The sequence below is a fragment of the Phacochoerus africanus genome, chromosome 8 (genome assembly GCF_016906955.1).
Source record: "Phacochoerus africanus isolate WHEZ1 chromosome 8, ROS_Pafr_v1, whole genome shotgun sequence".
Taxonomy (NCBI): domain Eukaryota; kingdom Metazoa; phylum Chordata; class Mammalia; order Artiodactyla; family Suidae; genus Phacochoerus; species Phacochoerus africanus.
The window spans coordinates 160,336,008-160,355,449 of record NC_062551.1 but is presented as its reverse complement, the minus strand read 5'-3'; the positions used below and the strand labels follow the sequence as shown (position 1 = coordinate 160,355,449).

Genomic DNA, 19,442 nt, shown 5'->3' with positions numbered 1-19,442 from the left:
TTATCACTTAGTATATATTGAAAGTATTTTTGCCACAAGTCTGGTAGTTGATGAAATGAAAATGAGGTGTTTTTATAAAAAATTAACACGAAGAAGAAACAATTGGTTCTGTTGGCCTTTGGCATGGCATCAGCTTCCCAGCTTCCATGTTTATTCCTATATATTATACATTCTTCACACAGCAGTTAAAATAATTTTGAGTAAATAGATGTTATTCCTCTGCTTAGAATCTTAATTGCTTCCCATTTTTCAGAGGATAAAATCCAAACTCTTAGACATTTTTGTGTGTGCTTGCTAAAATGCCAAGCTCTTTCTTGTCTCAGGTCTTTTGTAGCTTCTGTCCTGTAGTTCATTTCCCCAGATAGTTCGGATAGTTGGTTTCTTATCCTCTGGACCAGCATCTCCTGTTTATTTACTCCGTGGCTATGATTTAAAAAAAAAAAACTTACTATTATAGCTGATTTACAATGTTCTGTCAATTTCTGCTGTACAGTAAAGTGACCCAGTCATACATATACATACATTCTTTTTCTTACATTATCCTCCATCCTGTTCCATCACAAGTGACTAGATAGAGTGCCCTGTGCCATATAGCAGGATCTCATTGCTTATCCACTAGAAATGCTACAGTTTGCATCTACTACGCCCAGACTCCCAGTCCATCACATTCCCTCCCCCTCTTCCTCCCTCCCCCTTGGCAACCATAAGTGCCTTCATGTCCCTGAGTTTCTTTTCTGCAGGTAGGTTCATTGGGGCTGTAAAGTAGATCCCAGATGTGAGTGATATCATATGGTATTTGTCTTTCTCTTTCTGACTTATTTATTACGAGAGTCTCTAGTTGCACCCATGTTGCTGCAAGTGGCATTATTTTGTCCCTTTTATGGCTGAGTAGCATCCCATTGTGTATACGACCACATTTTCTTAACCCATTCATCTGTCAGTGGACGTTTAGGTTGTTTCCATGCCTTGGCTATTGTGAATAGTACTGCAGTGAATATAGGGGTGCATGTATCTATCTCAAGGAAAGTTTTGTCCAGACATGTGCCCAGGAGTGGGATTGCTAGATCATATGGTAGTTCTGTATTTAGTTTTCTGAGGTACATCCATGCTGCTTTCCGTAGTACCAGTTTACATTCCCACCAACAGTGCAGGAGGGTTCCCTTTCCTCCACACCCTCTCCAGCGCTTGTTACTCGTAGGCTTACTGACGATGGCCATTCTGAACAATGTGAGGTGGTACCTCATTATAGTTTTGACGGGCATTTCTCTAATAATTAGTGATGTTGAGCGTTGTTTCCTGTCCTTGTAGGCCATCTGTATGTCTTCTTTGGAGAAATGTCTGGTCAGGTCTCCTGCCCATTTCTCAGTTGAGGTGTTTTGTTTTTCGCTGTTGTGTTGTATGCGTTGGTAGCATATTTTGGAGATGAGGACCTTGTCAGCTGCATCATTTGAAACTATTTTCTCCCATTCCTTAGGCTGTCTTTTTGTTTTATTTATGGTGTCTTGCTGTGCAAAAGCTTGTAGGTGTCATTAGGTCCCATTGGCTTATTTTTGTTTGTATTTCTGTTGCCTCGGGAGCCTGACCTAAGAAGACATTGGTATGTTTTACGTCAGAGAATGTTTTGCCTCCATTCTCTTCTAGGAGTTTTTGGTGACTTGTCCTATGTTTATAAGCCATTTTGAGTTTATTTTTGTGCGTGGTGTGAGGGTGTGGTCTAGCTTCATTGATTTACACACAGCTGTCCAGTTTTGCCAGCACCACTTGCTGAAGAGACTCCTTTTTTCCCATTTTATATTCTTGCCTCCTTTGTCAAAGATTCATTGACCACGGGTGTCTGGGTTTATTTCTGGGTTCTCTGTTCTGTCCCATTGGTCTGTATGTCTGTTTTTGTACCAGTACCACACTGTGTTGATGACGGCAGCTTTGTCATATTGTCTGAAGTCTGGGAGAGTTAGGCCTTCTGCTTGGTTTTTGTTCCTCGGGATTGCTTTGGCGATTCTGGGTCTTTTAAAAAGGTGTGGTTCCATATAAATTTCTGGATTGTTTGTTCTAGTTCTGTGAAAAATATCGTGGGTAATTTGATAGGGATTGCACTGAGTCTGTAGATTGCTTTGGGGTAGTATGACCGTTTTGACGACGTTAATTCTTCCAACCCAGGAGCATGGAGTAGCTTTCTGTTTCTTTGAATCCTCTTTAACTTCCTTGATACAACGTTTTGTAGTTCTCAGCACCTAAGTCTTCCACCTCCTTGGTCAGGATTAGTCCTAGGTGTTTAATTTTGGGAGGTGCGATTTTAAAAGGTATTGTGTTCTTATGTTCCTTTTCTGATATCGTTAGTAACACAGAAGTGCAACTGATGGCCGAATGTTAATCTTGTAGTATCCTGCCACGTTGCTGACTTCATTGATGAGTTCAGATAGTTTTTGTGTGGAGTCCTTAGGGTTTTCTATATGTAGTATCATGTCATCTGCATGGAGTGACAACTTTACCTCGTCTCTTCCAGTTTTGGATACCTTTCATTTCTTCTGCTTGTCTGCTTGCTGTGGCTAGGACTTGCAATACTATGTTGAATAAAGTGGTGAGAGTCTTGTTCCAGATTTTAGCGGGAAGGCTTTAAGCTTTTCTCCCTTGAGTGCTATACTGGCTGTGAGTCTGTCCTAAAGGGCTTTTATTATGTTAAGGTATGTTCCCTCTATACCCACCTTAGTAAGAGTTTTTATCACGAGTGGATGCTGGGTTTTGTCAAGTGCTTTTTCTGCATCTATTGAGATGATCATGTGGCTTTTGACTTTGCTTTTGTTAATGTGGTGAATGACCTTGATTGATTGCATTTGTTAAACCATCCCTGTGAACTTGAGATGAATCCCGCTTGGTTGTGGTGTATCATCTTTTTTATATGTTGTTGGATTTGGTTGGCTGAGATTTTGTTGAGAATTTTTGTATCTGTATTCATCAAAGATATTGGCCTATAATTTTCTGTCTTGGTAGTATCTTTGTCTGGTTTGGGTATTAGAGTGATGGTGGCTTCATAGAATGTCTTTGGGCGTGTTCCTTCCTCTTCACCCTTTTTGAAAAGTTTAAGAAGGATGGGTATAGTAAGTTCTTCTTTGTATGTTGGGTAGAATTTTGCTCATGAAGCCAGCCATCTGGTCCTGGACTTTTGTTTGTAGGGAGTGTTTTTATGACATAATCAACTTCCTTTCTAGTGATTGGTCTGTTCAGTTGATCTATTTCTTCTTGATTCAGTTTTGGTGGGCTGTAAGTCTCTAGAAAATTGTCCATTCTTCTAGCTTGTCAAATTTGTTGGTATATAATTGTTCATAGTATTCTCTTAATGATTTTTTGTTATTTTGCAGTATCTGTTGGGATTTCTCCTTTTTCACTTCTTAGTTTGAGTTCTTTTTCTCTTCTTGAGGAGTCTGGCCAGACGTTTGTCAATTTTGTTTATCCTTTCAAAGAACCAGCTCTTGTTTTTTTTTATTGATTTTTTTCCTATTGTTTTTTGAGTCTCTGTTTTATTGATTTCCTCTCTGATCTTTATGATTTCCTTCCTTCTGCTGACTTTAGGTTTTATTCTTCTTTTTCTAAATCTTCTAGGTGGCGGGTAAAGTTGTTAAAAAATTTTTTTTTCTTTTTTTGGGGCAAGGCCTGTATTGCTATGAACTTCTCTCTAAGCACTGCTTTTGTGGCCTCTCATAGATTTGGAATGGTTGTGTTTTAATGTTGCCTTTTTTTGGCAGCGCCCATGGCATGCAGAATTTCCTGGGCCAGGGATCAAGCCTGTGCCACAGCAGCAACCCAATCCAACACTGGATCCTTAACCTGCTGTGCCGCAAGGGAAATCCAGATTTTTTTTTTTAGTAAGAGACCAAAAACAAGATTTGTGAATGATAGTAACTTATTCTAAAAATTTTTGAACATTATGTTTTCTAAATAAAACATGCCTGGGTCATATGGCTTCTGACCCAAACTTTCTGCCCTGCCCAAGAATTCAAGCAACATGTATTTTATTGAAATAGTTGTTGCATGGAGTTCCCATCATGGCACAGTGGAAACAAATCCGACTAGGAACCATGAGGTTGCAGGTTTGATCCCTGGCCTCGCTCAGTGGGTTGAGAATCCGGCATTGCCGTGAGCTGTGGTGTAGTTTACAGATGTGGCTTGGATCTAGTTGCTGTGGCGTAGGCTGGCAGCTGTAGGTGCAATTCGACCCCTAAGCCTGGGAACCTCCATATGCCATGGGTGCAGCCCTCAAAAAGACAAAAAAGACAAAAAGAAAAAAAAAAGAAATAGATGTTGCATGATCTCTTAAGTGTAGAAGTTTTATTACTTAAATATCTCTTTTTACTTAAATCTAAAACATATGCAATAGGCCAAGAATAACCATTCTAAGAAAAAATGCTGTCTGTAAATAAATGTACCTCCAAGTGAAGTACGGAAGAGTTTTATGTTTGTTTATAAATGAATCCCAGTGGTTTCAGTTCGGCACACAGCAAGGATGCAGACTGGTGTCTGAGAAACTACCTGCCAAACTTCTTGGCTTTGGCACAGAAAGAGTCTCACTCAGGGTTCCCCTTCTGTCAGGCCCTGGAATCACCATTCCTTACTAGTGGAGACTGATTTTTTTTTCTACAGATGGACTCAATTATCTCACTAAAAAGACATGTTTGATTTTTTTTTTAAATTGTAAAGTTAGTTAAAAGGAAGTGAAAATGAAGCATAAGAAGGAAGATGGTAAGGTAGCAGGAGTGTGTGTGAAACCTCTTACTTGACGCCCCAGAAGCCTCAAAGCCGGTCGTGCAGATCCTCCCCTGGGGCCTTCCAGCCCTGGAAGCAGAACCCTCCCTGAAGTCTGAACAGCACTTTGGCCTTTGGCATCATATAAATTTACCCCCACATCAGTATGGGTTAAAACAATGATTTACATGTGGCTAGTTGGTGGTTTTTTAAAAGCCAGCTTTGATCCCATCAGTGTATTTCTAAGGAAAATGTAAACACTTCATACATTCTCTTAAACATCACAGTGAAACAAGTACCCGTATACAGGGCAGGGCAAGCAGAGGGCCCCACCTAGTCTGGCCTTCGCAAATGCCCTTGGCCACACTGGTGAAAATGCCGGCTTGGCTTCTGCACCCATACCTATGTCGTGCCATCCCACTGGAGCACCGGTGGACCCTAAAGGCAGGGGGAGGGGATCTTTTTGAAACCTTTCCAGGAGCTCCGTCCGGAAACTACAGGGACACTGACGAGACCATGGACCTGTTGCCATTCTCTAAGGAAGACTTGGCTTGGAGTGTGGCTGCCTGGATTCGAAAATGTGTCCTTGACTCCATGGAATAATTCTTATAGTTCTGCCTAGGAGAGAACAGAGAATCAGACACGTGAGGCTGCTCCAGCAAGTGCTTTTCCTTTCGTCTGAACTGTGGGAGCCCACTAGCCAAGAAATACTTTTAGAGGCTTAAATCTCTACAGCGTTGGGCACTGAGTATTAGGGATTACCTGTTACCATGCCCTCTGGAACCATTCTTGATCCTGTTGGGTCCCTAAGCTTGAAGGAGTGGTTTCGAGAAGTAGATCCATGGGCTGGAAGGCAGGAGGACACCTGCACCTTCACACCAGCCCGGCTTGTGGTGTGACTCTGGGTACCTCGATCCCTGCTTCTGGGGCTCCAATTCCTCATTGATAAACCGAGGCAGAATCCTCACTGTGGCAGGTGGGAGCTGCATTCCCCAGGGACATGGGCTGCCCACTACTGCCCTTCCAGCGCCCTCCTTTACTGCTGCCTGGCTGCCTCTGCCCCTGCCTGGGCCATGCTCAGGGGGAACCAAGGACAAACCAAGGTTAATCAGCTGCCAACTCACTTGGCAGTTTCCAGGAGTTTTACGGCCTCTTCGTTTCTGCCTTGCTCCATGAACAGCAGGGCCAGCTCCAGCAGGGCATTTGGGATCAGGTAGTGATCATATTTAATCTTCTTTTCACTGCAGGACAGAGGAGTACATGGCTTACTCTGCTCTTGAGCCCTCCTTCAGGCACCTCCCTCAGACTCCTCCTGAGCCTCTCCCAGAGCCAGGGTCTTGTGGGATTTCCTGCTCTGGATTCCAGTAATGGGAAGGGTCCCACTACCTAGCTCCAGAAAGGCTTGAGATCCACAACAGATCTTTTTAATCGTCTGCACCTGGGCCCCTAATCCATGATGGCCTATGGCTCATATGGCATGTCCTTAGCCCACCCACCTCAGTCCCCAATCCCCCCTTTTCAGGTTTATTGAGAAGGCTACTGTCTCCCGCTGGCCCCCCTCACCCACCCTCCATGCTACTATAGACAGGGAGACATCTCAAGACCCAAATCTTCCCTGCCCAGGATCATTCTGAGCTCTTTTCTGTCTACAGGGTAGAGTTCAGACTTGTAAGCGAGACATCCGGGCTCTTCTCAGTCTCACCCGCTGCCCCCCCGCCCCCGCCACCAAACTGCCCCATTTTGTCGGCAACCCCTTCCCTCTACAACTTCTCCCAGGCAAGGAAGGACCTGATCACTGTCACCAAGCTCAGGTGTCTTTCCTGTGTGCAGGCATCTGCACATGCAGTACCTACTCCTCTTCAAACTCCTTCTCCCTTATTTCTCTACCTGATAAACTTCCCAGTTTAAATGGCATCCCTGGAAAGCCTTTCCTAGTATCTCTCATTAGGTTTAGGATCCCTCCTGCAGGCACCTCCTGTCCTCTTCTTTCCTCTAGCACAGCCCTCACCACACCAGAGCGAGTTGCCTATAGCTGTCTCTAATGTCTGCATGGCCCAAGCACAGAGTTGTTAAATTAGGACATTATGGACGGTTCCTCTCCTGTAGGTGGGCAGTCTGGTGGCTCTGGAGGACAAGGTCTGAACGATCTGTGCCCAGCAAGGGTTCTGGCACAGAGTAGACACCAGTACATGTGCAGGGAGCAGAGGTAGGCTGGCATCAGGCACTGGAGTGTGCCTAACGAAAGAGAAACCCAGAAGATTCTACCCTGGAGGCCCGGACCCAGCAGTTCACCATCTGGAGCGGGAACAGCCACAGAGGCACTTACTTGGCAAAGATGCTCCTGAAATTCTCCTCTGCCTCCTGGACGCGGCCCAGGTATTTGAGACACAGGCCTTTCAGCAGCTTCACCAGGCACTCGTCATCCACGGAGTACTCATTCTCTGAGAAGAGGGGAGTAAGCAGAGAAGATGGGTTTGTTCGTCTCTGCAACAGTTACTCATGGAGCCCTTAACTTTGTGCTGAGCCCTGGGGACACAGGTGACTCAAAAATGGTCCCTGTCCTCAGAGAGCTCACATCTAGGAAGGAAAGACAGGTACTGAGACAATGACAATACAGTGAAATCAGGACTGAGTGAAGGAAGCCCCGGGGGTTGTGCGAGCTCAGAAGAGGCCTTGACCCTACCTGGGGACAAGGAAACAGCTTCTTGGAGGAGCTGCCATTGAAGCTCAGTCTAGAAAGGCAAAGGACGGTTACCAGGGTAAAGAAGTGAGGAAGGACAATTTTTTGGTACAGGGGACCTTCAACTATAAAGACCTGTGGTCTGACCCAGCCTGGCGGGTTCAAGGGCCTGGGGGTAGTCACCTGGGCCCTCTTCCAGCATCTCTTCAGCCTTGGTGATAATCTCAAGTATGCCGTCTGTGAGTTCCGGCTGCTTCCCAATCACAGCGTAGCCATTCCAAATGTACATCATTTCCTGGGGGCAGGGGAGCAAGTCAATCCTAGGTTTCCTCCCCATGGGGCCTCAGTTTACCCATCTGTAGAAAGGGCAGCTCAAATCAGAGGATAGCTAAAGGCCCTTATAGCTCTATCTACCAGTCTCAGCCCAGCCTTTGAAGCTGTGTGTGGGCTTAAGGGAATTATGGGGCAGCCTTATCTCTTACTTATTGAGGTCTCTCTTTAACCTAGTGAGGATTTAAGATGGACCCATATTCTCACTCTTCAGCTCATAGCTGCAAATAGTTTTCAGTTACATTTATGCTCATGGCTTTGTGGGGCACTATTCTGCTCTCTTGCAACCTTTCTGTGTAAAACTCTCCCCATCCTTCAAGGACCAGGTCATGCCCCACACTCTCCAGGAAGTCCAGCTCCTTCCTCCAGTTAACAGGGCCTCCTGTATTGGAGGAACCGTAATTTACTTAAGTGCTTCAGAAATTTAAGACTATGTCACCTCTCCTATTCTGCCAAAGCATTGGGCTTGAGTTAACATCTTGAAAACTATGAAACATACTTGATTCCCTTCTTTGCCTTGACTGCCAGGAAGCTCAGAATACTAAAATTTTCATTCTAGTAATTCTGTTAGTTTAGATAAGCATTTCCTAAACAAACCAGGCAATGGATATGAAAATGATTTGTATACATACAGTTCTAGAAAGACTTTCGTTATGGTTCTTATTGTATTCTAGGGAGGGATTTTAAGTTTAGACAAGTATTTATCAATCATTATATGGTCCCAAGTTGGCAAATGGTCCATTAAAAAAAAGAGTTCTGTGCCAAGTCAGGGAAAAACTGCATTGTCAGGCTTCTTGGAGATTTACCATGCAAATTTGCATATAAAGACTCTATGAAATTCTATAGCATATAAACTTTGTTTAGGCCAGTCTTTCCCAAATGCATTTAATCACCAACATAATTTTCTGCACAAATAGCATTGTAGATTTCAGTTGTGGAAATTCTCCCCTATATGTTTAGTACAGTTGCTTCCCAACCCTTCCTCACATCTCCAACCATTTGATAACAGCTTTATTGTATATTTTAAACTAAAATATTTCAAAATTGGTTTAAAGATCTTCAGGATACAAGTGCTAAATAAATTCTATATAAAAACTGAACTTCTTGATTGCTAAAGTGTTGTATCAGCTGATTCTCACAACTGCTCTATGAATTAGGCAAGGTATCTATTATTCACATTCGGGGAAACCCTGTGCGGGGTCATACAGTCGGTGAATGGCAGAACGAGGTCTGAAGCAGCACCCTCTCCACCTTTCTGGCTGCCCTGCCTGTTTGAATAACAAGAACTCTTAACAAACTAGAATCTTTTCTGACGCCTGCTCAGATCATGCATGGAAGTAGCATCATAACAGTGATTCAGAATACTGGCTCTGGAACCAGGCTGCCTGGATTCAGATTTCTGACTACCTCACTAGCAGTGCAACTTAGACAAGTTACTTTATCCTTCTTATATCCTAGCTACTTATTAGATATTTTATCTTTCTACTTATTATCCCCTTCTATAAAATGGAGATAACCCCAGCACCTACTCAGAGGGTGCTGCTGTTGTGAGGAGCAAGTGAGGCAACAAGGCGATGGGTATGAGGAGCCTTGAATATAGCAAGGGCCCACTAACAATGGCAGCTGTTACTGTTATTTCAGAACTGACTATGACATGGTCCCGGCCTCAGAAAAGCTTGGTCCAGTGAGGAAGGGGCAGTACCAACAATAATTATGATCATGTGACAAGACAGGAACGGACAGGTGGGAACACAAGTGAGTGATGCCTCTGCCTGGGCACAGGGGTGTGGGGCTGTCTTGGAGGGCTGCTCTTTCTGTCCTGAGATACCTGCAGCCTGCTCACCTGTCTCCCCACCCTCATCCCTAGCAGACCAGTGCCTTCTCAGCGGTGGAAGCAGGCTCAAACTCCTCTATGTCTCCACTCAGTACCAGGTGAATTGTGAGCTCCTCTCCAGGCCCCTGAGGCATAAAGGTCATTTTCCCTCATTGACTCCCCCACCCCAGGGTCAGTGGCTATAGCCTTGGCTCTCAGTTAATCCCCACCATCTTAAACTGGAGCCATTTAAGACCCTCTACTCACCAGAGCAGGAATTGGCAATGAGATAGGTTTGGGGGAGAGGTAGCGTCTGGACTTCCGGATGGCAAACTTCTCTGTGGGTAGAGATTTCCCAGCGATCTTGAGCTTCAGGCCTGGCACAGCTCTGCAGAAGAGATGAGGAGGGTGGGAGAGGGTGAGAAAAAGCTAAAAAGTTCTGGGAGTCCCCAGCCTGCCTAGCCTCTGCTTGGCTGCTCTCTGGGCCTCAGTTTCCCATCTATATGATGAGAGTGCTGGACTCAGGGCCTGCCCCAAGACCTGCCCACTGCCTATGGCTAGGCAGAGAGCTCCCCCACGTGAGCAGGCAGAGGTGAGAATGCACACGACTCCCCCAGACCTGCTCTGCCTTCTAGCTGGCTCTCCTCTACTCCCAGACCCCTTTCCTGAGGGCCCAGCAGAAGTCCAACCCCAAGTTCACAGAGGAGACTAACACAGAGAAAGAGAAGGCCCTGCCCAAGCCTGCACAGCGCAAACTTTAACTTTGGCCATGTGAGCTGTGGCCTCTTCAACTGCTTCCGGGTTAGAGTAAGACGGGGTATGCAGCTGGGCAAGCCTCCACATCTGGGGCCTCGCCCACCCTCTATCGCTGCCACAGTCATGAGGTATGGCTGTGACCTTCAGACCTGAGCTGTCCAGGCCCAGGAAACAGCTGGACCTCGCTGTGAGGCCCCTGCCACACACCTTCCCCACTTACTCACTGTGGAACCTCTCTGGGCCAACTTCTCACCCCTGAAATGGAGATGATGATATGAAGGGGAACAGAAGTCGTCACCCCAAATACGCCTCTTTGGCATAAAGGTTGTTTTAGGTTGATGATTTTTAAGACACAGCAGTCACAAAAGCTCTGAAAACCTGGTAGAAATTACTTTTGGGGGAGACATTTCTACCTATAAAAGAAGTGTGCATTTGTAAGGCTGTCTCTCTGTGCCAGGAAGCAGAGGATAACTAGAGCTCTAGAACTGTATTAATGGTGAAGGCAGAAACTTAATACCCTATCTTACCTGAAAACCTCCTGTAACTGGTTCCCCGTCCCCCAAATCTTTTGTCTTTTCACTGAGACAGTATTTAAAGTAATGGCTTGGGCTGCTTCAGAGAATTACTCAGTTTCCTGCATCTCTCCACTGCATACAGGAGTTACTAGACTTTTGTTTGCTTTTCTCCTGTTAATCTGTCTTATCAGGAGGGCCTCAGCCAAAAACCTAGAAGGATGGAGGAGAAATTACTCTTCCCGTCAGAGGCTTACCCTCACAGACCTTCTGGAAGAGTTACACAAATGGAGAAAGAATCGCGTGGTGAATGATGTGCCCCGGGGTTGTGACAGCCCAGGAAGCTTGAGTTACCACCATTTCCATGTCTGAAAGTTGGGGCCAACTCCCGGCAGGACTAGAAGAAAGCCCTTGGCTCCATCCTCAGCTGCCATGGCTGAACCCTGCACCAGGCCTCTCAGTGAAGGCAAACACAGCAGGGCAGATAAGAATAAAAGCAGCCTCCACTTAGTGGCTCCAGGCCCTATGCCAGGCTCTTTAAATCTATTCTCTATTTGATTTGCCACGAACCTTGCAAAGCAGAGGTTGTTATTCCCGTTTTGTAGATGCTGGAATTGTCCAAGATGACACAGCTAACAAATGGCAGAGGCTGAGTCTAATCCTGTTTGTTTGATTCCAAGTCTGTGGTTTTCTGAGTGTATCAGGTTAACTCAGCAGAAGGAACCTCTCTGGACTTCAGTGCCCACATCTGTCCTACCCCCAGATGAAAGTGCTTCCGTGTAAAGGACGTTGATAAAACCACTTTTGCGAAAGAAAACCTCTGAACAGACTGGAAGGACTAACGAGCAGCGGCAGTAGGAGGGGGTGACAGGCATGTGGGGGGACCCTGGCAGAGGGTCAGGGGGCGCAGAGCCCAGGAGATGACAACCACACCACCTCCCTCTGCTCAGGGGAGGGTGCAATGGTCAGACCCACCGAAACAACTCCACTTCGTCATCCCCGAATGGCTTGTGGTCGTCCTTCTCGAACATGCTGAGGTAGGCGGCTTTCATGTAGATGTAGGTGGCCTGCGAGCGGAGAGTCGAGTCAGGTAGGAGCACCCCGCCCTCCAGTCAGAGTCCCAAACGGCGCAAACACCACACCGGGACCTCACTGTGGCCCAGGGAGAGCTAACAGTACATTATCCTCAAGCCCCGGGGAAGAAACCGGGGAAGAAGCGGAGGCTGCTGAGGACTTGAGCCGGGAGTGAATTCCACGATGCTCCGTGTTTAGGCAGCTGCTCTCCCCACTCGGAAGCAGCAGGGTGGACTCAAGAGCTAGTGGGTGTATGAGCCTGTGCTGAGGACAGGGGCGCAGAGACAGGGTCGCGGGGCTCCTGGGAAGCAGCTGTGGCAGACTGGGCCCTCGAATGCCGAGGGTACGATTCACAGAGAGAAAAAGGGAACAGCCTGTTCAAACCCAGGGACGGCAGAGATGTCTAAGTAGGACACGAATCAGCGGCAGAAAGCCTGGGATGCGTAAAAGAAGAGGTATGAGGCCAGAAGAATGAGCAGGAACCCGGGTCAGGGCTCAGCTCAGGGTCCCTTGGTGACACTGCCTCACTGTGTGCCAGGCACTTTACGGGCATCACCTCACTTGATCGCAAAGACGATGCCCGGAAGCAAGCTGTACCCCACCTCTGCTCCCTGGGACCTCAGAGCTGACAGGGACAGAACTGGGAATGACCTCGGATTGGTGTGGCTTCAGGGGCCTTGCCAACAGGATCCACAGCTGCCAGTGACAAGGGAGGGGCCGCTCCGCAGAGTACCCCCCCCCCACCTCCGCCCCAGAGGATCCATCCCTGAAAGCCGCACCCCTTTGCCTGAAGTCTGTGCCCGGGAGCCTGGCTCGGTGCTGCCCTCCAGTGGCGGAGTCTTGAATAACAGTCACCTGGGGCTGCTACCCAGGAACCAGCTCAGAAAGAAACGTAGGAAGCGGAGGGGGAAGGAAGCAGGCCATCCTCGAGTCCAGTCTTTGCAGAAGGTGGAAAGCCACATGCACCTGGCAACCCCCCTCAGGGTGAATCCCAGGGCTACTCCCATTCCACTCTGCCCTCAGCACCTCAGTCTGCCCTTCACAAAAAGAGGAGAAGCTGGTCATTGCGGGGTGTGCTGAGCAGCAGCTCCCTCAGTGAAATCTGTTCCCTGTCCCATCTCTAACCTGGCGGTGTCAACTGTGCCGGCTCCCTCTCCCCGCCCTGCTAGTGAGCCACCAAGTCCTCAAGATTTTACCTGCTATTTGGCTCTCAAATCTCACGGGCCTTGCCCAATCCCTCACCTATTATTGCACCAGCCTCCACGCTGTCTCCCTGCTCCAGGCCACCAGGGATGCCCTTCTACTGCCCTAGTCCACGTGGTCTGCCAACAGATCTGCTCCCACTCCTGCCCCCGCAAGCCATTCTCGCAGCATCGCCACTCTGACTTTTGAAACTCAGATCATGTCAATCACTCCTGAAAATCTTCCCCTCATGTCCCATCGCACTCAGGATAACAGCCAAATTCCCTGTCATGGCCTGTGGGGCCCTATCCAGCCTCCCCCCAGCTTCCTCTCCACCGTCATCTCCCACTGCTGCCCCCTCATTCATATCTTCTGGCCACACTGGTCTCCAGGCTGTTTCCAGAACACATCAACTCACGGCTTCAGCTTCCTCCTCCACTCCCCCTGCATCTACCGTGCTCTCTGCCTGGAACATTTTTCACTGAGATGGCCACACCCCATTTCTTCTCAGACAGCCCTCCCTGGCCACGCTGTCCCATCATGCCCTCCATCATGCCCAGCATCCTTACCTGGACTCTTTGCTTTTTAGGACCACACCCTCGGCATAAGGAGGTTCCCAGGCCAGGGGTCGAATCAGAGCTGCAGCTGCCGGCCTACACCACGGTCACAGCAACACCAGAGCTGAGCCTCCTCTGCGACCTACACCACAGCTCACGGCAAGGCCAGATCCTTAGCCCACTGAGCGGGGTCAAGGATCGAACCCCCGTCCTCATGGATACTAGTTGGGTTTGTTATTGCTGAGCCACAATGGGAACTCTAAGGACTGAGTTTTCTTTATCGCACTCACCAGAACCTGACATTGTCTCACACTGCACAGGTATTTGTTTCTTGTCTCCTACCATTAGAACACGAGCCTTGAGGGATCCTTTGCTTGGTTCGCTGCCATGTCCTGCCCGAGAATGGGATCTGGTGTAACTGCAGGAGGATCTCTTAAGGCACGAATCTAAGCCACAAGCATCAGGGGGATTCCCTACTGTCACACTAGCGCCCAGACAGCCGCTCATGACCTGCTTTCCTGGCTCCTCCTCTTCTGGCCACTTACTTCCCATCATTCCTTAAACTCACCTAGGCCTTGGCCTGTGCTGTCTCTGTCCCTGGAATGCCACTGTCCCTTCTCTGCCGGGCTCATCCTCAAAGAGCCTTCTGCTATGCCCCCTGGACAGCACACCCCCAGTGAGTCAAAGAGAATTAGGACTCAGGCAGTGACCAACAGCTGCGAGACCCACACATGTCCAAGTCATCAAGGGAGGTTATGGAGCCACACTGATGGAAACAGCAGCCTCTTCTCTGATGCGAATCACCAGAGTTACCTGTTTGCCTATTGACCCCATATACTTATTGTGCTGGATAATCCTACCAGGCTTTGTGCAGTCAGACAGCCCTTGTTCTCAAGAAGCTTCCATAAATGGCTTAGGGGGACGGTCCCTCCACAGTCCCCCTGCACGTCCACCCACAAACCTTCACCTGCTGGCCCAGAACCTCTTGGCAGCACCCTAGCTTCTGAGCCTTTGCCCCTGGTTGCTCTCTTGGTTTGGGATGCCCTCCCACTTCCTCCCCTCCATCACCCTAACTCCTCCTCCTTCAAGGTTCAATTCAGACGTCTGCCTTTCCAGAGGCCTCCCCTGTCCTCCTTGCTGGGCTGCTCAGGGCTGCCTCTGAGCTCCCCTCAGATCCCCCCCTTACAGCACTGAGCACACAGGTGTCACCACCTGGTTTCTGGCCATTCCAAGCTGCATGCAGTGGGGAACACGTGACAGGCCCACAGGGACAACTCGGCATGGTACAGGCAGGGAGGGGTGCTGAGCAGAGGGGCCGACACGGATGGCTGTGGCCACAGGCCACCTCCCTAGAGCTGGAGGTTGGTGGATGCTGGTGGCCGAGTGCTGGAGATTAGGAATGAATGAGGCCCCAGCACTGGGGGGGGGGCCACACCCCACTTTCCAGGAAATGCTTCTGAGGAAAGCATTGCAGAGGGAAGGGGGCTGGCCACCCAACGTCGCGCAGGGCTGGAGGCTGCACCGATGTCCTGCCAGGCTTCCCGACGCCTGGGAGGCCTGGCCCTCCCTCTGCTCCTCACAGCTGTGTGGACCGCAGGCCTCTTCTTCCCCAGGGAGGTGGGCCCAGCTGCCTGCCTCACTCCACAGAAGCCTTCTAGGTCCTTTTAGTATAAAAAGGTTCCCCAAGGGTGTGTTGGGAGTGGGAGAGAATGAGGAATGAATGCTGGGCCCACAGGGGCCGGGCCGAAGGAAGTGCCTTCAACAGCAGGGTGGTCTCGGGCAAGCTGGGCTTCCTCGGGGGATGTGAGGAGCAAGGGGAAAGCAGAGGCCTCTGAGTTACACAGACCCGCCTTTAAATCCAGTGTCTGTCGTCAGCAGCTGTGTGGCCCAGGAAAGTCACATGCCCTCTCTTAGCCTCGGTGACCCGCAGGTGCCTCTCGGAGATGACATCTCCTTCACTGGCTGTGACGTGGAGGATTGGCCAGTGCTGGGCACACAGTCAGAGCTCAGCCTACCTGCCCTGACCAGACACTTCCCGTGAAGCTTGGGCCCCAGGCAGGGAGACTCAAAAGCAACTTCCAAGCAGAGGTGGGGGAGGCAGGAGAGACGGGGATTTAAGGCCACTGAGACCCAAGTGCTGTGGATTTGACAGTACCTGATGCCCTGTGATGATCTAGATGATTCGAAGAGTGCTGGATCAGAATTCGGTGCTAGGATCACTCTGTGATAATGGCCAGGACTTACTTCACCGCTTACCACGATGTTCTAAGCTCTCACCTATGCTGAGCATCTGTTCTGCTTTGTTCTGCCTCCGTGGCAGCTCTTTAATGCCCACCCCCAACAAACACTTATCCTGGGGACATCGCCTCATTTTCCTTCTGAGGAACTACCCCTCTCCCAGCTCCCGATCTGTGAGGAGTCTTCCCCCGCCTCGTCTGCGGGCACTGACGCAGGAACCAATGAGGCTGTACTGTGGGACTGTGGGTGAGGATGTGAGTTGGAGGCAGGCAGCCCATTGCCACCCCTCTGGCACATGGAGAGAACCTGTCTGCATCACAAAGATGTCATAGAGAAGAGCACAGTACCAGATGGAAAAAACAAGCCCAGCTGACATAATCTGAATTCCTGGATTCAGCCCTACCTGAAGGCAGATGCACCTAGACTCTTCAGTTACATGAACCAATAAGCCTTCTGTATTTATACTCACCAAGTTCAGTACTATGTCCACAGCTCCATGTGACTTTTTACATTTAAACTAATTCAAATGCAATAAAATTGAAACCATCCAGTTTCCCAACTGCAATAGGTAGGTTTCAAGGGCTCAGTGTGCACAGAGGGCTGGGGGCTGCCGCCCTGGACAGGGCGGACATAGAACATTTCTATCCTAACAGAAAGCTCTGTTGGGCAACACTCACCTAGACGGTGGGAGCCTCCCCTGTGACTAAAAAGTCCCCTTAGACACACTGCAGTTCTAAAAGTTCTCTGCTCCTCATGGCCTTGAGTTCCTTCCAACCCCGAGGCCTAGTGGAATTCACGGTGTTGCTTAAATTCCAGCTGAGCCGTCTGTGTTCACTGTGGGTGGTGGCCCTTGGTGTGGGTTGGCCCGGCCCCACCTCCCCCGACACCCGGTGTCAGCGCACCTTGGACCAGGAGTTCTCCTTGCTGAGCAGGTCTGCGTAGAAGTAAGACATCTTCCACTGGCCCTTATAGGTGAAGCACCACATCAGCTCCCAGTAGCACATGTGATGGAACTGCTTCCAGTGCTGCTGGGCCTCACAGCACTCCTCGAACCTCCGGATGGCCTGTGGGCACCGCTCATCAGCCTCCGTGCTGGCCCCGCATCTGCACCCACACCCATGCCTGCCCGCACTCCGCGCCCTCCGTCCCAGCCTCCTGCCGCCCACAGTGATGCAGGAAGTGGTAAAGTCAGACAATGATGCCTCTTCCTCGGAGCAAACTCTGAAGGTTTCAGCAGCTCTGGAGAATTGACCCATCCCAGCAGGGCCGGCGGAAGACCCCGGAGCTCCCAGTCAGGAGTCCAGCCCAGGCCTTGGCTTCGTGCTGGGGACTCTGCCAGGACTGTGGCCATCCCTGCTTTCACCCCCTTGAAGGCTCCCTGCCCCTGCGCAGCCCAGACCCCTTAGCCAGGCCGGCAAGGGGCCAGCCTCACCCTCGGCACCCCCTCCCCCCTTCACCAGGTTCCAGCCTGTCGCCACACCTGGGAGAGCAGGTCTTCCCTTGCCTCTGCTTCCTCGGGGATGCTGCAGCCCCACGTCTCCCTGTCACACCCTCCTCGCCACAAACGCCGCGGTGTGCGCCCCGTCTATCTTCCCCGACTGTCTCGTCCAAGGGCCTCTCCCGCCCCTGCTCCTCTCTGCGGGCCCCTCGCCGTCTGCCCCTCCCCGAGTCCCCCTCTGTGTGTGTCTCCCTACTGCCCTGGGGACCCGACAGGCCTCCAGCCTTGGCCTGGACGCCCACGACTCACCACGTCGATGTTGCCTTTAATAGCTTCGATCCGCCCCGCAAAGAACAGGAAGATGGCGCCCTGCAATGACAGGCGCGTGGGTCCCCGGGGGTCCGCGGGGCCCACGTGGGCTGGGGAGCCTGCCAGCAGGTGGGGCTCACCTTTGGGTATCGCTTCAGGTAGGGCTTCAAGAGCTTCTCTGCCTCCTCGATGTTGACGTTCCCAGTGCCTAGAGGAGGTGAGGGGACAATAGCACACGTCACCATCCTCCCTGGTGACCCTCCCAGCAACCTACCAGGGGCTTCCCAGCGTCTCCGTTTCCCCTCCAGGAACGGGGGTGATAGTTCCACCGCCAGGGTGATGCAAGGGCTGAATAGCTAGTAGAGCCTAAGCATCCTCACACCCCCTACAAGGTGGGCGGGGCCACCCCCACTTCGCAGATGAGAAAACTGAGGCGGGAACCCAGTCGCACTGTGAGGAGGTGAATGGTCTGAGGCCAGGCCCAGGACAGTGGATGCAGTTTCAGTGCCCCATCCCCGGTCCTGGGGGGCCCGAGCAGGGTCTGCAGCCCCCAGCCCTCTCACCCCCTGCTCTCAGAGCCCCCCAACGCCCAGAGGCCCAGCACCTACCGAGCACGAAGGTGAGGAAGGTGTGGTAGCAGAGCAGCAGCATGACACAGAGAACAGCGCGGAAGCTGTGCCCCGCCGCCCCCTCCTCCAGCTGCAGCAGCCCATAGTCCTGGGGAAAGACAGGACAGGCTGAGGCCAGCAAGGCTTGAGCTCCCCAGGGGAGGTTGCTGGACAGCGGTGAGGGCCATGTGGCTGTGGCAGGGACCAGACAGACTGGACCCCAAGTCTGGAGCACTGGCGGCCGGGCCAGTGGCTCCCAGGCTGTGCAACCCCTGACAAGGGCCCGCCCCTCTAGGTGCCTCAGCCACCTTGCTGGGGACAGAGGATACTGCTGCAACAGCCAGGGCGAAGGGTCCCGGTGTCCCCGCCTCCACAACACCCTCGTCCCCACCTGCTAGGTCCCAGTGGTTGGTGCCAAGGCCCCGAGCAGCCCCAAGTCTGGTGGGGAGTAGGAGGCAGATAACCCTAACCACAGGCTTGGGGCGCAGATAGGACCCTGAGGACTGTCCCCTGTCTCACCGCCTGTAGTCTGGCTCTCCATCCTCCAGCGTGTTCCTGTTCTTTCTAATGTACAAACCTGACACGGCTCCCCCCTGCCTTGGACCCTCCAGAGCTCCCTCACCTTTGGGATAAATGCCACGACGGAGCTGGTGCAGGAGGCTTCTCTTGCTCTGGCCTCGCCACCCTCTCCTCCTGGCCAGGCAGGCCACACTGTCCCCTCTCTCACGTTCTTCCCTCCCATCACCGTCCTGCAAGCCTACCTATGACCCAAGGGCCTCCTTAAGAAAACGAAGCTGAAATGGGCCTTCAGAGCCTCTAACGAGGGTTTCCTCAGGCCTGGGCCGTGGACCACGGTGGCAACGGAGCTCGTACAGGTCGGCAGACAGGCATGAGGAAGCACAGAGTCCTGGGCGAGGGTCTTTCCTCCCCAGAGCCCGTCTGTCCCCCTGACGGTGTCCAGGAAAAAGATGTTGGTGTGTATCCCTGTGCACAGAGACACAGCCAGGCTGTGAGCTTTCTCAGAGCGCTTGCTCCTTGCAGGATTTGTTGTTATGATTCTGCTCTTATCGCACCATGTAACGTGTTTTCTGTGGAGTAATACCTCCTTTAAATAAATTTAAATATGAACCACATTTGAAAAAACAATACATAAGTAATAAAATAGATGTCCACGGACATGGCAAAAACCAGGAAGGGCCAGAGAAAGC

At 50.6% G+C, this 19,442-nt stretch overlaps 1 protein-coding gene across 10 annotated transcripts in view; it reads right to left on the bottom strand.

The window, feature by feature from the left end:
* The window catches only part of TTC39A (tetratricopeptide repeat domain 39A), an 85,773-nt gene that overhangs the window by 33,678 nt on the left and 32,653 nt on the right, over window positions 1-19,442 (bottom strand). For 4 of the 10 annotated variants that reach the window (XR_007136162.1, XR_007136161.1, XR_007136163.1 and 1 more), the window contains exons 9-18: window positions 18,235-18,343; window positions 17,767-17,834; window positions 17,627-17,686; window positions 16,782-16,943; window positions 11,804-11,895; window positions 9,828-9,948; window positions 7,601-7,712; window positions 7,064-7,178; window positions 5,862-5,978; window positions 5,208-5,355 (exon numbers count right to left, since the gene is read on the bottom strand). Coding sequence is in view for 6 of the 10 variants with exons in the window: in XM_047789135.1 (XP_047645091.1) it covers window positions 5,232-5,355; window positions 5,862-5,978; window positions 7,064-7,178; window positions 7,601-7,712; window positions 9,828-9,948; window positions 11,804-11,895; window positions 16,782-16,943; window positions 17,627-17,686; window positions 17,767-17,834; window positions 18,235-18,343 (1,080 nt within the window). In the remaining 4 variants the exon portion in view is untranslated. Of the gene's footprint in view, window positions 1-102; window positions 424-4,304; window positions 5,356-5,861; window positions 5,979-7,063; window positions 7,179-7,600; window positions 7,713-9,827; window positions 9,949-11,803; window positions 11,896-12,681; window positions 13,719-16,781; window positions 16,944-17,626; window positions 17,687-17,766; window positions 17,835-18,234; window positions 18,344-19,442 lie in introns of those variants that run through there. The other 6 variants (XM_047789134.1, XM_047789137.1, XM_047789136.1 and 3 more) reach the window with 3 other exon arrangements.